General features: G+C 33.3%; 1 protein-coding gene across 1 annotated transcript in view; it reads left to right on the top strand.

Moving 5' to 3' along the window:
• The first annotated feature begins 1,947 nt into the window (after positions 1-1,947).
• The window catches only part of LOC132721591 (uncharacterized), a 28,467-nt gene continuing 5,153 nt past the window's right edge, over positions 1,948-25,261 (top strand). The window contains exons 1-8 of the mRNA XM_060705912.1: positions 1,948-2,053; positions 2,468-2,878; positions 3,302-3,574; positions 5,040-5,185; positions 13,720-14,400; positions 17,485-17,637; positions 21,704-21,901; positions 23,635-23,655. Coding sequence (XP_060561895.1) covers positions 2,521-2,878; positions 3,302-3,574; positions 5,040-5,185; positions 13,720-14,400; positions 17,485-17,637; positions 21,704-21,901; positions 23,635-23,655 — 1,830 coding nt within the window. The 5' untranslated portion in view covers positions 1,948-2,053; positions 2,468-2,520. The remainder of the gene's footprint in view (positions 2,054-2,467; positions 2,879-3,301; positions 3,575-5,039; positions 5,186-13,719; positions 14,401-17,484; positions 17,638-21,703; positions 21,902-23,634; positions 23,656-25,261) is intronic.

Below are 25,261 nucleotides of genomic sequence, written 5' to 3'. Positions count from 1 at the left end.
TTATATTTTAATAAATGGTTTGTAATATTTTCACTATGCCATAGATTTTATTGTAACGGAAAACAAATATCATGATTATGACAATGTTATGCCACTTAAACCCGAAATTTAGATAAAATTAATTAACGAATAAATAGAATCATGCAGACAGCTTAGAAGTCACTTGTTTCAGGGTAATCATGTTCTAGGTATGTTATCTATAAAAGGTGTTTCCTTATTTGTGATACACCTCTAGTGTTGGAGTTGTTTTACAAAAGCGGGTTAAGGCACATTTTAAATGCATTAACATGTACCAGACGCATTTTAAACGATTTTCTTGCATAACTGTTAACTGCGTTATCAATCTTTATGCATGAATACAATTTAGTATAGTTTACAAGTAAACGTTTAAAACAGATTTTATAGAAATAAAAAAGAAAACATGTGTTAGGAAGTATTTAAAATGAGTCAAACATATTATCATAAGTTAACTGGAACACTTGTTTGTTCTTTCATCTGTTTTACATTTTTTAAAACGTTAAGTTATTTTGTTTTGTTTTAAATGATAATTCAACATACAGTTTTTGTTCAAAAATGGCTTACTTAACATAACTGAACCCTTATTTTCGTTTTGTTTAGAATTCAGACTTTGTCAATATGTCAACGACCGGCACTGAAAAACATTGCAGACTGTGCCTCATGCTTAGTAAAGGTGGGACAAAAGCATGTCAATATCTTCTATTAAAGCATGTGAAAGATCTTAAACCAAGGGACTCTCAACCAAACGAATGGACACTTGCATCATTTTTGAACAGTAAAAAGCAAATTATAATTAAGTCAAACATTTCGAAGAAGAAGTATAAAGTCCTCTTTCCAAACACCGGTGATACAGTGCTTTCTAACTGGGATTTATTACTTTACTGCCAAGTCCTTTTTTCATATTGTGATTTGGATGAATTAGATCAGTTGGATATAAAAAATTTGCGAAAAATACGGAATGATCTCTGTCACATGAACGACGCGGAAATCACAAATCTGGAGTTTGAAAGCAAATTTAAAATGGTCCAAACGATCATTGGTAGAATTTTGGAGAAACTCGATGACAACGATTTGAAGCTAGAGATAGATATAATCATCAAGGAATTAGAAAGTGGATCTCTTTCGCTTAACGACACGCTTGACGAAATGCGTAAGTTTTATTTGATGGAAATGGACATCCATGAAAAGTTAGACCATGGTACGTAACGTTTATACATCAAATATTACATATTGTACAATTGTTTCCAAACCTTATTTACCAGTTCAACAGTGTTGTTTTTGTTTTAAAATACAGATGTTTTGCTTTAAAAATATGAGCATACAGTGATGGAAAAATGAAGTACAAATACAATAAGTATCCGATAAAACATCCTTACATTTGTGTCAAAATATCTTGAATTTTTTTTTTACAGTTGACGAAAACGTTTTAGAAACGCGCAAGAAACTTGACCATGGTACGTAACGTTTTTACATTAAATATACATATTGTACAATTGATTCCAAACCTTTTTCACCAGTTTAATAGTGTTATTTTTGTTTATAAGTAAAGATTATTTGTTTTAAAAATATGAGCATACAGTGATAGAAAAATGAAATACAAATACAATAAGTATCCTATAAAACATTCCTACATTTGTGTCAACATATCTTGAACCTTTTTTTACAGTTGACGAAAACGTTTTAGAAACGCGCGAGAAACTTGACCATGGTACGTAACATTTATACATTAAATATAACATATTGTGCAATTGTTTCCAAACATTATTTACCAATTTTATAGTGTTGTTTTTGTTTATAAATAAAGATTATTTGTTTTAAAAATATGAGCATACAGTGATAGAAAAATGATATACAAATACTATAAGTATCCGATAAAACATTCTTACATTTGTGTCAACCTATCTTAAACTTTTTTTACAGTTGACGAAAGAGTTTTAGAAGAGTTTGAGAAACTTAAACGACAAATTGGAAATCATAATCGACCAAAGGGCGAGTTCAGGAATCGATTCAGATACGAACAATGTTCTTGTTCCTGGTAAATGCCCATTGTATTTCATTAGTCTTATTTTCTGTGATTACATATAAAAAAAACAAGTTTCACATTTATGCGCATCCGCCGTAGAAAAAAAATAATGCCTCTATTTTTTCTGTTGAGAAAAATGTTTATAAATTAACCTTTTTTCCATTAGAACTTCGTTACTTACATTTTTTGTCGTTTTCTTAATGCATTTACACCGACTTTCGGAAATGAAAAATGTATTTAACAGTCAATCTATCAAAGTAAAACACTTTCTTTTGACAAACACTATACTGGAACGATATTGCTTGAATGGGCAACACAAATAACACATTTTGTGTTACATGTGTTTCTTCAATATCTTTACATTTATACTCAAACTTATTGGGTATTTGTTCCATTAACGATTTAATACTATATTTCTTACTACAGGAGTTGACATTTTTCTTTATTTAAAAAATGTCAGTGATGAAGAAGAAAAAAAGATGTCTGATGTTTTACAAAAGTTGTTTGAAGAGGTCATAAATCATAACAATGATCTCAAATCCAGCATACCACCCAATTTATATGCTAGACTAAGAACGGCAGTCAATGAAACATTTCACTTATTTGTTTCTAAAGGATGGAGAATCAAAAGCGCTAAACGTAAATGCATAAAACTGCATATAAAATGTAGTAATTTTAAATCGCTTGCCAACTTGTTTAGGGAACATACTAATGGAAAAATCCACAACCATCTAACAGATTTAAATGAAGCATTAGCCGAATGTGTCAATGGAGAAAAGTCATACATTGAAACTATTATTTATAAAGGCGAGTTTTGGAATGTTTTGGACAAATCAAGTAAGAAACTTTGTTATCATTTGACAATATAAAATATTACGTTCCGTATTTTTTTTATTTTGACAGTACATTTGTATATTGCAACGTTTCAAATGTACTAACTTGAAAATATCTGATTCGTTAATTTCGGTAAAACCACCATGATTCTACCATTTAACCATGCCATTTTGGTTGTTAGAAGAAATGAAATGCGTTGATACAGAAAACCATATCAATCTTCGATTTTTGTATTTGACCATCATTTGCATTTAACCGCAATTTTGTGAGATTGTGCAATCATAGTAAAACCTAATGTAATTCAAGGGCTATTATTCTATTTAATACAATATGTGATACAGTTATATTGCATATACAAATTAACACAAATTATTTTTGTTTTGATAAATTGATTTAAAGGATCCAGATTTCTTGTTATATTTTTAGTCTCATTCGTCGAAATATATTTATCGGTTCTCAACATCGACGTTGCAAAGCAAAATGATAACGTGCAACCACTCCATAAAGACAGGAGGGCTACATTATCGTTAACAGCTCAAAATGTAAAGTCTGAAAACAACGCATCCTTTGAGCGAGACTGCAACAATGAGCTTAATACTTGTCTACAATTACTGAAATCAGAACTCCAATCAGAATTTCATGCCCCGCATTTATCAATTCAAGTAAATTGCTCGTCAAATGTGAATCGCGAAACAGATGGTAAGTTTGAGTTTATTAAACTCTACATTTTAAAAGTAAAATTCGCGGGTTTACTATATTCATTGTGTGGTTCTCGTCGTTGCCGTTAACATTTGCGTTATGTTTTACTTCTTTATCGATTGTCTACTTATTTTGACAGAGCATTCTTTTGAACAAGAACTTAAAGTAAATCAGAATGATTTTGACGTTGATTCATAAATAATATTGACCTTGAAGGTTTAATTTTAAATTTTATTTTACCCTGCTAACACCTGGCTTGGTGTTTATGACTGAGTTGTCTTCATCCTTGGACAAGTCCTCCAAGAAGATCAATTTGATCGTGACTTAACTCATACATGACCATAAACTTGATAGTAAAATTTTGAATCGTGCTTGTTTACTTTTATTTTTATCGGTTCCAACAAATGATTGGACATTTTAGAACACAACTAATTTTAGGACAACGCTTTTAATAATTAAACTTTATTAGACCTTGAGTCATATATGATCTTAATTGTTAAATCATTGTTATCTTACAGTGCTTGCCATTATTTGTTAAAACTTTGTAAGTAATAAATTGATTGTCTTAATTCTTGGACAGAATGCAACAGTCTAAAGGACAAAACTGACTTTGATCATTATTTGACATTAACATTAAAGGACAAATTTGCTAATTTTCTTAAACGTTGTTTCGTATGTATGGATTTAACTAATTATTTTACTTCTTCAAAAAAAAAATGACAGAACCAATATGTGGATTAATTCAATTATGACATTGATATTTCAAATGACCATGACATTGAATATAAAAAAAATTTAACATGATTTGCTTACATTGTCATAATATTATTATATATTCACAAAATTAATATGATTCGTTCTTACACGCAAACTAATTTTAAAAACTATTTAAATTTGCTTAAATTTTATTATCTATTTACAGTTTTTATTTAATTTTTTTGCCGTCAAAACCATATTAATTGTTTTATTTATACTTGAAGTTCGATAAACAACATTAATAAGAGAATGTATTTTTCTAGTTTGACTATGATCTCAAAGTGACCTGACCGTCATAGTCAAGTTTTAATTTTGCTTTAAAAGTCTTTGTTTTTATTCAATAAAATGGACTGTTTTTATTTATACTGAAACAGAAACATACTTATGACAAAAGCGATATGTTTATAATAGTACCGATTGTAAGTGATCAATGAATAAATGGCATTGCTTCCAAGATTTTTTTTTTTGGGGGGGGGGGGGGGGGGGGATTCTTGAAAACAATATTCTTCTTCTTTGACTTTAAACTATTAGGACTTTAAAATATAAGACAAAGGTGAGCTTGGCTGTGACGATAAGTACAGTGTTCTTTTGAAGTGGGATTATTTTATTCTTTTAAAAATTTGAACAGAGGTAAATCTAGATGGACATGACAATATGATGCAAACGATTAAGAGTGGTGATTTTGAGATTTCAAAATTATGTTTTGAAGATAAGGAAAACAGTGATAGGTTTCAAGATGAAGAATATGACAAGACAGCGATCACGCAACGGTCTTTGAAAGAGATTGATCCAACAAAAGGGGGACATGAAAGAGGAAAAGATCACAGTGAAGAAAAGACGGAACTTACGGAACAAGTAAGTTGTTACAATCAAACAATTATATCTCCGGCGTGTATATCAACATATTCAAAGGAAGATAATAAAACCTCTGTAAGTACACCAGCGAATAAACTATATTTCAACTTTTCAACATTTTTGTCATTTCAAATGAAAAAGAAGCAGCTATACTTTAATCTGTCGATATGTCCTATTGATTAATCCATTGTGCCTTGATTTTGTCTTTATCTTGGCTTAATATTCTAAAATATATTACATACAACGCACATTGTTAATATGTCTATGTATTAGGTGCGCTTGTAAGCCTAATGTTGCCAGCGCAGACAACGCAATTATAACAGTGGCATGTTAAGACTATTGCGCGTGCATTTATAAGTATAACGTGCATGCATTTATTTACACATGCACCCGTTTTACTTACAGATGTAATAGTAATAGTCCTCTAACTGTGCCCGTATTAGCTACGACATGCACACGTATCATTTCAGTTACACGATCGCACACACAACTAACACCAGCGCTTGAGATATGTTAAATATTTCCTTTGTCGCATTCATACCACGGTACTTCATTTCTCAATCTGACTTAATTTCTGATCTACTTCTTTCTTTCATATAGATGACGACGGTATATGTTTCGCCTTCTTTATAATCCTGATATCCCAAGAAAGCTATTTTTAGCCATTCAATCAAAAATATTTTTATATAGGCATTAGGATAAGTATCAAAATACTGTTATACGTGGAAGTTAAACAAATTATTGATTTTTGTTAGAAAAAATAATGTTGGAAGAAATTTTTAACAAATAACTTGAAACAAATAGAGTCAATTTTAATGGGAAATATTGCGTTGCCTGTTTACTTGTCGGCTATATGGTCAACGACATGTTTGCTCTCGAAATGGTGAATATTACGTCCCAGCATTTGAAACCACATCGGCCGATGATTGGCTGTGTGAATAGTCACCAGAAATAATTTCGTATATGGTCAGGCTCAGATCTAAAGGCGGAGCGTGATTTAGAGCTGATTTTTATCAGATTGCTTCCTTTCTCTTCTTGTTAGACAACTGGAGCAGAATTCGGATCATTATGCAATTTCATCTAAATGATTCATTTCAAGACAGTCACAAAAACACCTTTTATTATAAAACGTAATAGCTAGATACGTACTGCCTTATTCCATTGAATATCATTAAAATGTGTGAATTGATACTATTCAAACGATTAAGAAATGATTAAGAAATGTTTGGTAAATAGGTATTCTTAGTTGGTCTGAATATGTCTGTGTATAGACGGGAACGGATTAGTAAATATTAACATGTGCCCAGAAGTATCAGATATATGACACCAAGGACGTTTGAATACGTAAAAAAACAATCTGGAAACATACGTTTCAGGAGAAAACTTGTCTGGAAGAAGACACATGTTTGTTACGAGTAAGACAGAATGATTGTTGGTTGTTGTCCTTATTATTGTAAGCTTTACTTTTGTCTAGGTTAAAGAAATCTCAGATATATTTTCCTGAGAAATGCTAGTTTAAGTAAAACCTCTTATGTGGTGTAGTTTTTACTTGAAGATTATAAGGATTGTATCTTTGAAACTGTAAATATGATGAGATAATTTAAATACCAGTAAATGTAATGGAAATATAAATGTAGTGTTGAATAAGAATATAAGTTTAAGATGGATATGAGTCGGGGGAAGTAAATAGAAAATAAGTTATTTCTTGATATATATATGTCTGACTTATTTGTTGATATCTAAACAAAAGAAAAAGAAACACAAAGAAAAGAAAATGTGTATGGTTATTTAGAATCAATGCTAGTAAGTGTCCCAGGAAAAATGTGTTATTTGCATATACTAATTATAAGATATATTTTCTAGCGGAAAAACAAAATCACAAAGTGTGAAAATTATATGCGCTCATTAAATTAATTTCGTCTGTAAGCATATTGATTGAGTGTAAGTTCAATACAAATTATCAAACGAGTTAAATAAAACTATATTATGCGAGACCTCTGTTCGATTAAACTAGTCATTGAACCTACCAGAATGTAATTTTCTTTCTATCGCATAGTTTAGGAAGAACAGTTTACAGGGGAAAAAAGTCCATATTTTCATCGTCGCGCCTGTATATTTAACACGTCTAACATTAGCGAACTATTTAAATCCAGCGCCTTAGCTTATTTGATAAATAAAGTACCCTTTTTGCTTTTGCGAATTCGTAAAATTTGTATGGCACATCCATGCATTATTTTGACTTGACGTCACTTACATTATGGAAACAAAGCAGAACAACTTACTACAGTCGGCAATGTTAGAATGATTGTTTTACCTGAAAATACTTCATTTTTAGGCATTGATAAATAGAAAATTATACTCGTTTAGGTTCATTAGTAAACTTTTAAACTCGTTCAATAACATGATATTATCCAAATAAAGAATTAAGAAAGATAGACTTCCGGTTTTAACACCTATTACAATTAATTAATAAAACGAGTTTGCGTGAACATGTGAGTGGCCAGGAGAAAAGTATTTTTTTATTATCTAACCTAATGAATGTATATCAGTTTGTGTTTAAAATAGTTAAAACTACAGAACTAATATTACTTTTAATAGTTTTGCCCGGCACCGGTTGGACTAACGTCGTAGCATATGCTCAGATATTCATGCTGAATTAAATTAATTAATAACATGTTTAAAATTGGTCAGTTCCGATAACGATCTCAAAGTCCGAGAGATGTCAGCCATCGGTCTATACAACCTAGGATTCTCTGCAATATCAAAGTAACGGATATGAAAACATCAAGTTTACAAATGCACTGATACAAATATTTATACGTTTGCAGGTTTTGTTGGCAGGTTTTAAGCATTGGACATATCTCGATGACATTCTTGATTATATCCTGGCCGTCTCAGACATTATTTTATAATAAGTAAAGTTCTTGTAATAAAGTGTTTTATGTCCCATATGATTTCAACCGAAGCCCGTTTCCGAAACCGTTCCCGCCTCCGTGTAACAGCAAACTTGTTTTCGCATTATTAAACTCAATCAAGTATTCAGACAAAGGTTTTTAAAAGCGGTATCAGTACATTTTGTGTTATCGGGTGCCTTGTGTCGTGCCTTTCGGTAATCTATAGAATACTTCTAGCATACTTTAAAAAATAAAATGTTTAGCATTGTCAACAAAATTATTTATTTCAATAAAATGACTTATTACTAAAACGTGAACAGCTACTGTTGAAAATTAATATTGTTATAAAGACATATTCATAATATAGTAAATAAAAAATAAGTCTACTTTAATCATACAGGAGCCAAGATAGAAAGACCGTTTCAAAACAATTGTCTGTTCTGTATATGACTTTTTCCCCGTGAAACTGTCTACCCTGATAACCCTTTATGAGACCCTATTAGGGGTTAATTTGTAAGATTTGATAAAAAATATTTAATTATCTTAACAGAAAAATCAAATATTACACTCTCTTCTTGGATAATCGTTCAAAAATTCAGTAATGAACATACACTCATACGATATGAATAAAAACATTAGAAAATAAATAAAATATCATTTTGAGTGCATTATTGTAGGATAATACACGGTTCAGGTTAAAATGCGCAGAACGACTGTTCCGAACGTTTACGTCATTCTTCTTTGTGTTTTTTATAATATCAACTGAAGTAACACAATTAAACGATTTATGTCTTGACAATCTATGTTGGTTTATGAATCTTTTTTTCAATAAGGTCGCAGGTTAAGTTTAAGCAAATTAAAAAGTTTAATCTGTGGCACATGAATGTTGTAAATTTCTTTATAAGCTTGTTAGTCTCCTACCGGTTTACCGGAGATGACTTTAGGTTTACCATCCGTCCGTCCGTCCGTCCGCACTCACAGGAGAGTAATTATGTGGCTAGAGGGACAATAGGTAACTGTTCTTTCTCTTTGATGTCATTCATTCCGTAATGCTTTTATGTGGCTATTTTCTTTTGTGTGGCTAAAAAGAACAATAGAGAGAACAATAGAGTAGCCACATAATTACTCTCCTGTTAGAACGTCCGTCTGTCCGTCCGTCAGTCCGTCCGTCCACAAAACTGGATCCCGCGATAACGCAAAAAGTACTGAAAATATTTTTATGAAACTTGATATATGGATAGATAGCAGTATGGAGATTATGCACGTCTTTTTCTTTTCTTCCTATGTTGAAAATTCTGGTTGCTATGGCAACAAATAGACTGAAAATATGGCAAATTTTACACATAACCTGGATCCCGCGATAACACAAAAAGTACTGAAAATATTTTTATGAAACTTAATATATGGATAGATGGCCGTATAGAGATTATGCACGTCTTTTTCTTTTTTTCCTATGCTGAAAATTCTGGTTGCTATGGCAACAAATCGACTGAAAATATGGCATATTTTACACATGACCTGGATCCAGTGGTAACGCAAAAAGTACTGAAAATATTTTTATGAAACATGACATATGGGTAGATGGCAGTATGGAAATTATGAACATCCTTTTCTTATCTTCCTATGTTGAAAATTATGGTTGCTATGGCAACAAATAGACTGAATTTCAAGATTTCTGATTCTAGTTTTCAAGTTTTTTCACTATAAGTTCTTTATTTCTTAAGGTATTTTTTCTTCAAACTTTAAATATAAGTTGCTAGTCATCAACCACATCATATGTGACAAGGTTTACAACTCTAGGACAAAATTTATCAGAATTACCTCCCTTGAACTTAAAATTTTTATGAAAAAAATATTGTTTTTTTAATAACTTCTTTTTTTCTGAATGTATCTACTTCAAACTTCATATAAATGTTTCTTATTATCACTCAACATTTTTGAGAAAAATCAATACTCTAGCAAGACTATTTCCAGAATTATGCCCCTTTTGAACTTAGACTTTTTTTTGAGAAATTGGTAATTTTTACTCCAACTTTTTCAATCATGATAGGATGTTCTTCAAACTCCCACATCATTATAATAATTATGACAAGGTGTCGTAAAGACGACGTTACGTTAGCGGGAACGGCAGGCAGACAACGTAACGTTGGCGGGAAGAAGAGTTCATACGACGTCATTTCCGTTGCATTGTTATTTTACCGTTAATAAACATTATCATTTTAGACACAACGCAAAGTAGTTGCTTCTCATTTCACTGACAACTTTTACATTTTGGTGCCGTGACAAAAACAGAAATTATGGATATTTTGAGAATTAAGAAGAGAAGAAGTGCACATAAGGCTGTGATAACACGTCAACTTGGCAAATTAGAAGAATATGCGGGCGATAATACGCACTTTACTACCGTTCTTGAAACTGTACGTAATAAACTTATGGCGCTGGAAGAGATCAACGAGGAGATAATGTCGCAGGTAGATGAGGTAGACATGGAGACCGAGAAGCTCGAGACTGAGGACTATATGCTGTAAGTTCGGCTACGCATTGGAGATTTGGAGGCTCAACACTGCGCTGCCGTGGAGATCACCCGTTCCCCACAGATTACCCTTGAGAATACCACACTTGAGGAGCCCCTAAATTGTAACAACCATGAGACCGCACAACCCGTGCACAGTAACGCCAATGGAACTTCCGGAAACCGAAATAATAGCACATCGGCTAATAACGTAAGTGACATTTCAATTCAGTCTGCATCACATTTTCATAAACTTCCGAAGCTTACACTACCAAATTTTACTGGAGACATTTTGGAGTGGCAAACATTTTGGGATTGTTACGAATCAAGTATACATAACAACATGTCACTATCTGAGGTGCAGAAATTTTGCTATCTGAAAACTCTATTGTCCGACGATGCTGCCAGTGTGATTGATGGTTTGAATGTTACACATGGAAACTATTCAGAAGCTATACATTTACTCAAGGAACGTTTTGGTCAGTACATGCAAGGTTTGCTGGATATACCTAGACCAACTTCTCAACTGTCCAGTCTAAGACCGTTTCAAGAAAAGATGGAGGCAAATTATCGTGGTCTACAGTCCCTAGGTCAAGGTCATGAGTCCTTTGGAAATTTACTTATACCGGTCATACTTGAAAAACTTCCGGCGGAGATCAAGCGGAACATGACACGCGACCATGGCGGGAGTGAATGGCGACTTCCGGAACTTAGGAGAGCGTTAAAGATGGAGATCAATATAATAGACTCAGGCCAGCCAACACAGACTACATATGAACATTTGGCAACTGCATCTTTCCTTACAAGCACAAGACCAACACAAAAGAAGAAAAGTTTTCAGCACATACAAGAAGTACAAATACCCCAACGCCCCCAATGTCCATTCTGCAGTGAAAAACATTTTGCTAATGATTGTAAAAACATCATAAATCCTAAGGAGAGAAAAGCCATAATTCATCGCAAGAAACTGTGTTTCAACTGTTTAGGCAAACATATTGTTGCTTCCTGTCGCTCAAAACACCGTTGTAGAAAATGCAACCGGAAACACCATACCAGCATTTGCGATCAGAGTATCGGAAGCTCACTGAACACATCGGCTCCAAGTTTCGTCCCTACTTCCGGTAGTGAAGCAACAACGCATCTTACTTCCGGTTCCAGTGCACAATCGGCTATTCTACATTCTGCAACACAAAGTAGAAACAACGTATTACTGAAGACTGCTGTTGCTGAGGTTACTTCCGGTCACGCCTGTGCTAAAGCAAACATTTTATTTGACGAAGGAGCGCAGCGTTCATTTATTACTCATGAACTCGCCGAAACACTACAATTACAGAGACGCGGGTCTGAAGTTGTACATCTGGCTGCATTCGGGGCGGAGTCCAAGAAAGTAGGTCATTTTGAAACCGCCAGAGTTTACCTGATAACTGACAACTCGGAGAAAATTGCCATCGATGTATTAATTGTGCCGTCCATTGCTGTACCTTTACGTAACCAAATACGAGCTGCTACACATTTGTCATATTTACGAGGTTTGAAACTAGCCCATCCAGTACCGGAAGTTGACACATTCAACATATCATTACTAATTGGAGCGGATAGATATTGGGAGATCATTGGAGACCGTATTATACGGGGCGACGGACCGACAGCTGTCCAGTCAAAGATTGGTTTTCTTCTGTCCGGACCACTTCCGGTGACGTCATCAAGTACAGCTACGAACTACATTATGAACATTATTACATCTGCACCAGATTATGATGATCTTGAGCGATTCTGGAAATTAGAATCCATCGGCATTTTACCCGCAGCAGAAGAAAAGGCTTCTGACTACTTGCATAATTATCAGAAGAACTGCATTACCTTTGAAAATGGCAAGTATACTGCTTCGTTGCCATGGAAACCTGATCACCCTAATTTACCCGACAACTATAACATCACATTAAGAAGAACTCAGAACACCATACGACGACTACGTGAAGACCCCCCTTTACTACAAAAGTACGACGGCATAATTAAAGACCAGGAAAAGAGAGGATTTATAGAGAAAGTGAATGTTTTATCAAGTGAGCGTCCCGTGCACTATATCCCACATCACGGAGTAAAGAAACATTCGGCCACCACCCCTATCCGTATTGTGTTTGACTGTAGTTGTCGTCAAAACAAAAATTCACCCAGTCTTAATGATTGCCTTGAATCAACCCCTCCTGAGATCAACGAATTGACAAGTATTTTAGTGAACTTTAGAAAGCACAGATATGCCGTCTGCACAGATATTGAGAAGGCTTTTCTTCAAATACAACTCAACGAGAATGATCGTGACGTCACACGATTTCTATGGTTGAACGACATTTATGATCCAAATAGTGACCTTACAACATACAGATTCAAGTCCGTGCTTTTTGGTGCCACATGTTCACCATTTATACTTCATGCCACTTTAACCAAGCATCTGAGTGCCAATGATCATAATTGGGTGAGTGCAATACTTAAGAAAGACCTATATGTTGATAACGTGATGTCTAGCTTTTCTGACGAGAGTACTCTACTTGACTACTTCCAGAACACACGCAAATTGATGACATCTGCTGGTTTTATAAATCTAGCATCCATTTTCAGAATAATCTCCTCCTTAAACTTTTAATTTTTCCTATTCGTTCTTTTAACTTTCATTTACTTCAAATTCAAAATAAACATTCATTATTCATACCTTCATTACTAATTGTTCTTTGTTACACTCACATCATGAATGACATCTTGCATCTTTATTTCAAGAGTTATCTCCTTTTTAAAAATTTTGCTTTTAAAAATGTTATATTTTGATAACAGGGATGTTTAAAAAAAAACTTTAGAGTGTCCTTCAGTCCGTCTGTCTGTCTGTACATAAAAACTGTTTCTTGTGATCACTTTTAAAGAACTTTTTCAACAAATTTACTTAAAATAGAAACATAATTGAATGGCCAATGGCCCTTCAGAATGTTGCTAGGGCTCTAACCGGTAGGGGACTTATGGATTGCTTGCAATACTATGATAATTGCTTGTTTGCATTGATGTACATATAGCTTATAACTATTGCAAAAAGTTATATGTAAATCATAATCCAATGATGTATAATTGCAATTTTATTGTAGAATCGGCGTGATCGAAAGTTGGCAATGTCGAGAAAAGAAGAGGAAGAGGCAGCCAATTGGACGAAAGCAATTTCCGGTTTGACTATCACAAAAAAATGTCTCATTGTTTCCACCAGTAGAAGGTTGAAAAAATTTCTGAGTTCTTTTTCACAGGAACAGCTTGACCATTTGTCCGAATTTCTCAACAATACACAAAACTTAACATTTAAAACAGTAAAGGGGACAAAAATGTGGAAAATATCTCCAGGTTGTTGTGAATCAAATCTGTGCCAAACCATCCTAGACATGTTATGGGAGAAACATGTAAACAAATCAAATAGGGTTGTTTGGAGCCCTAGGATCGAGAAAAGTGTAGGGTATAACCAAAATAAGAAGAAAGTGACCTTGTCAAATACAACTGTAGTCTATGAAAAATGCTTTGTTTGCGGGGAATCGAATTGCCCATTCGCGAGTAAACAAAAATACAATCCTTTGTTCGTTGACACGGAACAAAATGAAGACGTTGATAAGTTCTACTGGGAGATTGCAAGCATGTTCATGTTCCGTGGAAATGAGAGAAATCATTTTCCAAATTCTGGGCCTGAAGACACTGACGCTGCATTGATTTTCAAGTTGATGAAGAATTGCAGATTGTTCTCACTAGATATGGAGACTGGTATAGATAATGGGATTTACGACGATGTATGTATTACTATTTCACTTGCTTTTTAATTTATCAATTACTTTATTGTAAAAACGTTTTATGAAATAAATAGAGGATATTTGTTTGTTGTAAGTGAGTATGATGTGTTATATATCACACTGAGAAGAAAGACATATTTTATTTTACTAAAAAGTGGATATTTCTTTACTTCAATGGTGATATTAAGCATATTCCGGAATACCTAATAAGTATAAATACGGCAATTTTTGACTATTCCCATTGTAACGCAACGGAAAACACATGCGCAGAATATAACGTAAGACGGTTAACGTCTCCACGAACGCTGCGAAAACGAAAGTAAATCAAGTCTGTTGTCATTATTGAGGAGTAATCTTAACAATATAGTCTGTATCGATAAATATGTCTTTACAACAGTTGACTTTAATGTAAAATCACACATTTACGAAATCAAAACAATAAAAACGTATGCTTATATAGTTTGGCAGAGCTATACCACCCATACGGTTTGGAAATCAACTGTGAATGATATTGATTTTATCACTATGATGAAACCTAATATCTCACTGGTTAGCATTAAAATAATCAATGAAATGTAGTATTTCGGTCAAATGAGCACTATAAACATGAAACTTTACGGATTCAAAGTATACACTTATTTTTAACCTACTACTCTCTCAGGTGTTTTTCTCTGGCAGTCACAACTTATATTCTCTTTTCATTTCATTATCGCAAATTAAAATAATAAAACTTCATATTTCACTCTAAAGAAAAATATCTTCTTAATGCTTAATGCATTGATCATCGGCGCGGAAAGTGCAATCATATTAGAATATACCTTTAGATAAATCAGCTTATTGATACGTGGGTAAAATGAACAAGACCAAAACTCGTAGCAATACTGCACTATGCTTAATATTTCCAAAGTAAATGTTGGGAGAATATTGTGGGCAGGGCATCCGAATTAACCACTCAATTGTTTTTCATACGGATAAATGTTAAAATAATGTTGTGGTTTGGTACAAAGGAAAATGCCGGCTTTGCAAATTTTGTTACGAAGCAATATGAGTTTAGGTCATTAAAATCATTTTGTATAATCTATTAAACTATAAAATGTTGCGGTATATGGTGTTATAACTGGTGAGTCAATTAAGCAACGCCTTCAAACAACTAGGGACTTTTTGGTGTTCACACATTAATTTAATAGATATCAATCCGTTACGAAACCTGGGTGTTCATGTTTGTAGACGTATATTCTTGAAATATTGAGTCAATTTAAACGATTACGTTATGAAATAAAATATGATAAGAGAATAAACGTCAAGTGGATGGCTAGGAGCCCATAGTTTACACGAAGATTCCTCACAAGTTTTTCCTGATTCTTAAAATTCGGTGATTGTTAAACTTATTCAATGACATGAGTTCCTGTACCTTCTTTTATGATTACAATGGAAATTGATGTGACCGCCATATTGGTCCGTCCGTCCATTTGACTCATTTTTTTTAAAGTTTTGTGTTTTTATCTAAATAGCCACTGACTGAAATCAATTTTATCTTATTATTGAATTAATAATTAGAAGTTATATAATTATGTCGATTTCATTAAGCAGCATGTTCATTGCTTATAACAAAGTTATGTCCCTAAAATACCATTTGAGTAGTAGCCATGTTTAACAACTACATATTGGAACTAATTGACCTTCACCATCAGGTTAAGCCAAATGGATTATTTGGAGCAGCTGTTTCTGGTTCATTGATGCTTTAATTAACCATAACTAAAACTCTTGTTTCTGATAAAGGGTTATTTATATTTAATAAGTCAAAATTCCTGTGGAAAATATGTAAGGATACCAATGCCATGTGCATTGCAATGAAGGCAATAAAAAGATGTTGGCTTGTCCGAGTGCCCGTAGGTCGGTCGGTTCCACAATTACTAGAGAAGCAGAAGGAGTCAAAGGTCAAGATCACATTGACTTTCTACGTCACATTGACCTACGCCATATCTGTTTCCGACTAATAACTCGACATTACATTCACATTTAGCTCTCAAACTTCATAGGTGCATTGATCTTTGTCAGTAGGTCAAATTTATTATCTTCTGGTCGTAGACTTAAAGGTTAGTGTCACATTTCTCTAGTATTTCAAAACGGTTTCTAACCAATTACTTGACAACCAATAGGCCTTTGGCCCTCAAACTGCATAGACACATTGGTCTCGGCCAGTACACGACCCCCTATGATTTCTTGGTTGCAGATTCAAAGATCAAGACCACATTAACAATATACATGTATACCTAAACTGTTGCCAACCAATAACTCGACAGACCATAGGCCCCTAGCTCTGAAACGGCATAAGTGCATTTTTTATTTGTAGATTATCCCTATTTCTTTTAGTTTTGAAGGGTCAGATGTCAAGGTAATTTGTGACCATATATGCCAAAACAGCTGTATTATCATTGTTCACCTTTATTTATCTTTTGCGTATAATTCATCAACTCTGAGATAAGCATGATAACATAAATTGAAGTAAGTGTCTTAAAGCAACTATTTTGCATTTTTTCTTTATTTGTAAATAAATAAACACATTAACGTAAAGTAATCTCTCCTGTTAACACAATCAAGAATTATAAATATATCTGGTTTAACTTTTACGGCCGTATGAGTTAAGACTTGTATAAAAAAAGTCTTCAAATATATATTAAATGTCTGATACTTGTTACAACTAAGATATAGTAGTTGGAATGTAAAACATATTCAATTTGACTATTTAAATATTATATATTTTCATCTTTTCTATTTCTTTTATTTTCACAACAAGACATAGTATTTGTCCATTTTTGCTAAATAATTGAGAGTAACAGGTTCATATAATTTATAAAAAAGACAAGAAGAATCAACTTCTTGTTCTGTCGTATTTCAAACAAGCATCTTGCTACTTGAATTCAGGCTACCAATGTACATGTAGTTGTAAAGAAAAAAAAACATAATCAGCGATAAAATGGCGTATAAGTCGTTCAGCCTTGTATGTCCAATTGCCATTTAAACGCAGAACTGTAAGTGTTTTTGTTCTTCTACTTACTATATGTCAAACATATTTTTTGTTAGTTGCTTGAAGTGAGAAACCTGTTGATGCACAGTGCTGATAACCGCTTGTCGGATGAAGCTTTGGAGGAATGTTTCAAGCGTATGGAATGTATACTGAAAGCAAGCATGTTTGCCAACGAATATAGCAAAAAGGCAATATCTGAACTAAAAAAGGTATGCGTATAAATATTTTTTACAATTAAATTATCATTTTTATCATTTTTGTTTTAAGAAACCATGATCAAAAACATTAATTGGAAGATGAAAACCATTTCTGTTAAAAACACGCATTGTTTGATTCATGATCTTACGGAAACATAACACAAATATTCTATATTAACTGTCGCTAAAAATGTTCATAGTTTGCTTAATACAACGCATATGTCTTCACATATATTTTTTTATTTCTGTAAATGCACGTTATTAATGATTTATAAAAAAATGAAAACCTTTAAACATTTGGCATCCACGTATGATTCTAATGGAATGGTGTTAAAGATGGATACGTTTATAAATCTGAAAACAAACTATTGTTGTAAAAATGACTCCCAAAGTCGCTAATTTCTTGTGGAACGAGATAAAACAAGAAATGTCCCCTCTATATCATCATAGTAAATGAAAGTAATTAAATGACTATCTTAATATACACTTTTTGTTTCTCTCGTGGATTCGTAATGTTATTGCCAAGGAATTTTTGTTTCACGACTTGTTTCAATGCTCATGCCGGTGCTAAGGGGTGTGGAGGATGTTGCACTTATCCTTCTTGTACAGACTCAATCAAACCGAGTATGCATTTTTCATGTAATTCTGCTTTTTCCATTGCTTCATAGGGATCACTTTGTTTCCAGATATTTAAACATCAAAACAGCAGGTGTCAAGTGCCGTGCGGTAGCAGTTAAAAGTTGACCCGGACTTCACTTTAGTTTTTATTTTTCTGGTTCTTAGTGATAATTGAGTCCAGCACTTTTAAGTGTTGAGAATTAAGTACCGCTCAGAGCAGAAGCTGGGAGGCGTGAGGGATGTTTATTAACAAACGCTTTTCAATCAAAAGCTTATTATCTATTTTTGTATTATACATGTACATTTTTTGTGTTTGTTATCTAGAATAATAAAATATCAATAAAACAGATATCTTTATAACAAGATATCCTTTTTCCAGAAAATGAGGGATACTCGTAGTATTTTGCATATTTAGTTATGGTGATCATATGCTAACAGTTACTTACATCAATTGGATATAGGCAAAGTATCAAACAGTAACTTATCTAGTTTCTGGAAACATTGCAAGTTATACATACGTTTGTCTGTTACTTGCCTTTCTACATTATAACCAATACAGGCGTGTTTTAGATGTAAAGAAACTGGTACGTGCGTCAGATTCGAAATCTCAAGAAAGAAAATGATACATATTCGTCAATAATTGTGGGCAACATCTGCATCTTTTATGGACCAATTGTAGATAAATACAATGATCTGGCCACAATAATGTTCTTGTTTTCTCGCACTTTTATTAATATATTTTGTTTTTATTTTAAAATAATCCGTGATGAAATGCCATCCGATTGTTGCAAACAAAACAAATATATGGCGGCTGAGTTGTGCCATTCGTGTTTTCGTCCCGCTGTCCCGCCAAGTGAAAAGTCGAGAATTAAAAAGTTAAAACGGCGGGGTCGCGGGACGAGAACAAGCATATAAGCGAGGGCGCAGGGCGAAGTTTAATAAATAAAACTTCGCCCCGCGCGGGCGCGGGACGAGATTTAAGAAATGAAACGGCGGGGTTTATTTATTAAACTCTGCCCCGCGCCGGCGCTAATAAGCGTGTTTTGGTCCCGCGACCCCGACGATTAATTTTTTAAATTTCGCTCCGCGCTCCCGCGGAAAGAAGTTTTATTTATTAAACTTCGCCCCGCGCCCTCGCTAATTAGCTTGTTTTCGCTAAGCCCCCCGCAATTTTAACTTGTAAATTCACGACATATCGCTTGGCGGGGTCGCGGAACGAAAACACGCTAATTAGCAGGGCGCGCGGCAAAGTTTTATTTATAAAAAAGTTTATTCATAAAACTTCGCCCCGCGCCCGCGCTAATTAGCGTGTTTTCGTCCAGCGACCCCGCCATTTTATTTCTAAAATCTCGCTCCGCGCCCCAGCGGGACGAAGTTTTATTTATTAAACATCGTCCCGCGCCCAGCTTAATTAGCGTGTTTTCGCCCCGCGCTCCCGCCATTTTAACTTGTTAATTTTTGACTTTTCACTTGGCGGGGTCGCGGGGCAAAAACACTTATGGCACAAATCAGCCATCATACAAACATGCAATTTACGTTCTTTTCCCGACATCCATATGTCGTATAATTCATTATTAATATATGGATTACCTGACATTTTAATAATGGGATCCGAACCAGTGACCGATACTCTTGTTGTCGTATAAGTGCTTAAATGAGAAAAGTGAAACATGAACAATTGTACTATTTGCAGTTCTTATTTCTGGTATATGATGAATATAATATTAATTCAAGTCACTTGATAGCTTTTTATTGAACTAATCGACTAAAATAATATGTTTGCCATATCCTCTTTATTTCATTTGTTTTTATTTTTATTTTATCCAAGTCGTTCAATAAATTCAGTAATATATCCACACTCATTTAGTAGCCTATACAAAAAGAAAAAAAAACATTATAAAAGGGAATGACCGGACGTCACTTAAAGACGTTCTCTTTGACGCTCCTTGTCGACTGCCTCGTCTTTCTTAATTCTCTTTACATCAATTTGTTTTTTAATAAATTTTTCGGCAGATTTTCGAATATTTTCTGTATTTATTTAATAATAGCCTACGTTACGTTTCAGATCGGAATATCGGATTGTGTCAGATACTTTTTCTTGCATATTCTGTCATATTTTTTTTATATTTGAAAAGGTTAACCTTTATATGATATTTGTTCATATAAATTCATCTCATTTCATCATAGCGTATAAATTTACAACTTTAAGAAGAACGGAGAAATGACATCATTCTAAGCACATATTTCCCTACTATAATGCGCCGTAATGACGTCATTTTAACTCAGTTCATTCATTTAATGCGCTAAAATGAAGTTGTTGTATGGCATGCGATTCATCTGTCACCCCCATGCCAGATGAAAGTTCCAGGATGGGTAAAACGCACAGAAACGCCAGTTTGCTATGCAAGAATGGTCTGTCAAGTATGTTATACAGACTTAGTAAAGAAAAGGCACTAATTGTGCTCAGTGCTTATGCGTATTTCAGTAGATGTCTTCTGCTTATATCATGTATATCACTCAAATATAACCACAGTGACAATTAAGTAATCTGCATATAGAAATAAACATCGATTTACGCGTGATTTCCCATGTGAATTATAATTAGTGCAAAGCTAACATTCAGTAGTTGTTTACAAATTCTATATGGCCGGTATTAAATTATGTCTGCATTTAAATATAGTTGCTTGTTCAATGTTAATTGTAGCGATTTAAAAAATATATATTAACCTTTTTTCATTGTCATGCTTGAAAAAAAGCCCCTGTCAACTCAGGGTGAGTGCAGTGCATTTCAAGCAGCATTGCAGTTCGGCGAAATAGAATACATACTTCTAGAATACATAGAATACATACATACATACATACATACATACATACTGTTTGCTTTAGCGTGGATCTGCTTCAAAACACATGAGCTCATTGTAAGTTATTGAAGCGACGTAGCAACGCTTGATCGCCTTATTAAATCAGTAGAATCACTACTAGTATCTTCAAGATTTTTTAAGAAGTATTTGGCACTCTCAAAAATTAAATAACGCCATGCAACGCAAAGGAATAACGACAGTGTAATAGGGAATTTGTTCAAATGGAAAACAAATTTTCCTTTTCTCTTAAGGAGTTAATGTACGTTATATTAATATCATTAATACATGTAATTTGAAGTTACCAGTAAAGCAATCATGTACGACGTCCTATTCAATCTTTAACAGTTATCATTGATGAAGCATTCAAAGTTTTATCCCTTTTGGGTTGATTCACACCTGTGTTTTATCTTATTTTTTGCAATTAAACCATCCTTGCAACATTTCATTTTACCGTATTTTGGGCGTTTTATTGATTTTCAGTGTTTCTCTATTTCTTAGTTTCTTCATCTTTTAGAGTGTCAATGCTGATGTGTTGTGAAATCAATATATCTATTTTCTTCCGTCACACAGTTAATTTCACTCTCTTTTCAATATTATAGTTAAAAGATATGCGTATCATAATGACTTCGCTGACATCACAACAGGCAGCTATGGTTGAAGCAGCTTTCAACTTACAACAGTCTTCAGTAGAATTTGACATACATTTTAGGGGCTCATTGAAAAACGACTACGTTTTAGAAGGTATCCTAAAAGCAAATCAAAAGAATAGTAGGAAGTACTCAGGAGATGCTGATCAGGTAATTGTACATATGATCTTTAACACTTGTCTTGATGTATTTCAGTGTCTTTAGGGGTAATATAACTCCGTGGTTTGCCTAACTTGTGTCCGTCTGATAGAACTAGAACGCCTGGATTTTGTTTTGGCCGGAACCCGTTTAAATAAAGTTAGACTTTATGTAACATTTACCTGGAGGAACTGAATATAAATCAGAAGAATATGTATTGGTCATTTTAACATAACAAACTGGGAATGACATTGGCTATTCTAAAATAAAATGTAAATTATTTAATGATAGTTCATTACATGAACCATCCTTTCTTTTAAAAACATTTACAATATGTTTAGATCGCATTACATTTTCTTACATTACAATAACGTACACGATCATATAAGTTTATATTTAAATTTTCGAAAAGCACACCAAAAATCCGAACTTACCAGGTTCATTGTATCTGATGTCCAATAAGTGCTCATATCATTTGATCACTTATGTGTTCAATTTATATATTGATATAATGTTTTATAAAAGTCATATATTTTTGCATATTAATTAAGTATTTATAAAAAGTAATTGACTCCCGACTGCGTAGACGTTGGTGTAAGAAATTTAGTTAGAAAAGCATACATGTGTTTACATAAGAAAGGTTTCTTACGATCTTTCGGATTTTCATTGTTTTTCAGTGTTTCCCTCTGTATGTGTTGCACATTCCTATATTTATTATACCAATATAAAGTTCTGCCCCTCTTCTTTTCAAAAACCGTTTTAAATGAAATTTACTTGTTTAAGTAATTGTTTTTAAACATAAAATTGCATTCAGTATCTAAGAGTAAGAATGAACTGTACTGACATCGATAAGTACAAAATAAACTGTTCGTGAAAAGAAAAGCAGTATCTTGATTTACATGTAATGAAATCTTTACAATTTACCATTGATCGCAGCTCACTTTAAACTATATATCTTTCTTTCATCCGACCTTTTCTTGTGTAATCAGACGTAGTTTTGGGGTATTAATATGACTAAAAATGATATTTGATATTTTATGTATAAAAACTATAAATAATAAAGTAGGTTTCCTCGCCAGAGTATCATTTGTAAAGATATCGGTATCTCTTGATTGTCCTCTCAAATAAGTTGATTCCGGCTATGTGGTGAGGAATGTGTCGTTGTCATATATTTTCCATACACGTGTATAGAATAAGATGTTTATGTAATATTTGATTGTTTTGTTTAGGTAATAACATCATGAAAAGCTAGTATACATAGATACATGTAAGCTAACTTGAGCATAAAGTGTTCAGACCTTAGCTACTGTAATGGATGTGTGTCCTTCGGTTTGTCTTTATTCTCAAGTATGTTTAAAAACAACCGTTCCAAAACGACATGGAAAGTTTAGGCCGCAGTTTAAAGAAAGCGCATACCTCTGCGGCTTATGCCACCAGTTTGTCAATCTAAGTGCAAATGTGAAAAATAAATAAAAAATTGCAAACCATATATTTAAGCTTTATGCACAATACAAAGAAAAAGAAATTGTATAATAACCGGTGAATTTCAAATAATTCTATTTCAGACAATAAAGTTTCTACACGTGTACTAGTATGTTCAACCTATTTATAAGCCTTGCCATGTTTACCGAATGTAACCAACATATTATAAACCCAGTTAATAAATATATGTGATTTTTTTCAGAGCCGAAAGTCTCTAGACTCAGGAAATAAATTTATGACGGATTTGCTTTATTTTTTTTCAGAATCCAGCGCCTCCAAGTCACGTAAGTAATATTGAGATGTTTGTCACATCCGTTTAAGTAGTTCAATAATTACACGAAATACACACTTAGCATGTCGCAATTCAAACAGACCAAATGGACAGGTCGACTATGTTAAGTCTGTCAGGAGCCAGTTAAATGAAAAACAGGCGCTACTTAAAAAAGTTACGTTAGTAAACGTTTATGGCCCACGCCAGGAATTCGGGAAAACAATAAGAACAAATAAGAACAAAGAAACTAAAAGAAAATTGAAAATTCTGTATATAGTAAAAATGTCATCACCTGTATGCCTGCATTTTTCCTTGAGTTTTAGGACCATACAAACACACACTGAAATAACCAGAGCCGGTTGAACCGGGTGATGATTCCGAATAGGTATTGGCCATGACATGGATATTTTTTACCCCAGTTCAAAGCAATTATCCTTAAGTGAGCCTTTAAAGAATTAAAAAAAAAAGAAATATCAATAAGTCTTCTGTTAATACTACAATGCCAACAGCTAAGATAATCTTGCATATCGTATCACCTAAGACCACTTTCAAGTTGTTATTCATGCCCTCGGGTACTTTGTTTGTTATGTTTGATTGGTGGTTACATCACACTGACACAGCATATCTCATTTGGACATCTCAGCTGCAATTAATTATTTGGATATGTTTGCATTTTATTTATTGCAAAATTCTCCAGTTCGTTATTTATTACCATAGGGCGACAGGAATGACCGTTTCGTTAAACTAAAACTAGTTATATAAATAGATTTTAGACTTTCACAATGTTAAGGGCATCATTCTATTTATAGGTACTGCAATACATAATAACTCACTGTGTACTACAACATTATTAATAAAAAACCGGGAGAGTGCGATTAATTGACGGATAAGATAATTCCATTTGAATATGTTTGCATTGCGAAATTCCCCAGTTCGCTATTCATTGTACATATCGCGACATTTCATTTTTGATAATCAAACTCCCTCATACCAATCGGAACGATCGGCTTTTTGACCGAGAAAAAGGCCAGAGAAAATGCAATTGCTCTTTCACAAAATCTAATAGCATTCCATAAATTTCATAGGTCATTCTGAATCCAATGAAAATAATATAATGAATTTTCTGAAACGTATAAGTTCTAAAGACTTAAATAAGTTTCAGCAATGAACTTTCTTGTCCTAACTTCCTCGGATATTTGAGATCTGTGAATCTTCCCATTAAACATTAACAATATTTAACACTGCTCTTAATATAACATCAATTATCTTGTAAAGAGTTTATTAACTTATTAATTTACTATACGATAAACATGAGAGTAAAAAGAAAGAAAATAAGTACGAATCAAATCGATATCTTTTATTCGTGGTCGTGTCTTCAATTTTCTTTAGGTTAGTAACTGTATGGGGTTGTGCAAAAACATTAATTAGTAAATTTGGGTTTCAATTCAAATAATTATTTCTTTGGAAAATTAAAATTATTTTTTAACAATAATATATCCAATTTACTAAGAGAAATCGCTTCAAAGTTTGAAAATTTACGCTATATAAAAATATGCAACAATAATACATCATAGACCCACGTGACTCTTGATGTTCAGATTCGTCAGATAGTTGACCTA

The sequence above is a fragment of the Ruditapes philippinarum genome, unplaced genomic scaffold (genome assembly GCF_026571515.1).
Source record: "Ruditapes philippinarum isolate M1 unplaced genomic scaffold, ASM2657151v2 ctg2242_1_1_1_1, whole genome shotgun sequence".
NCBI classification, from domain to species: domain Eukaryota; kingdom Metazoa; phylum Mollusca; class Bivalvia; order Venerida; family Veneridae; genus Ruditapes; species Ruditapes philippinarum.
Note: the sequence above shows the minus strand (reverse complement) of the source record. Positions and strands in the feature narration are given on the sequence as shown.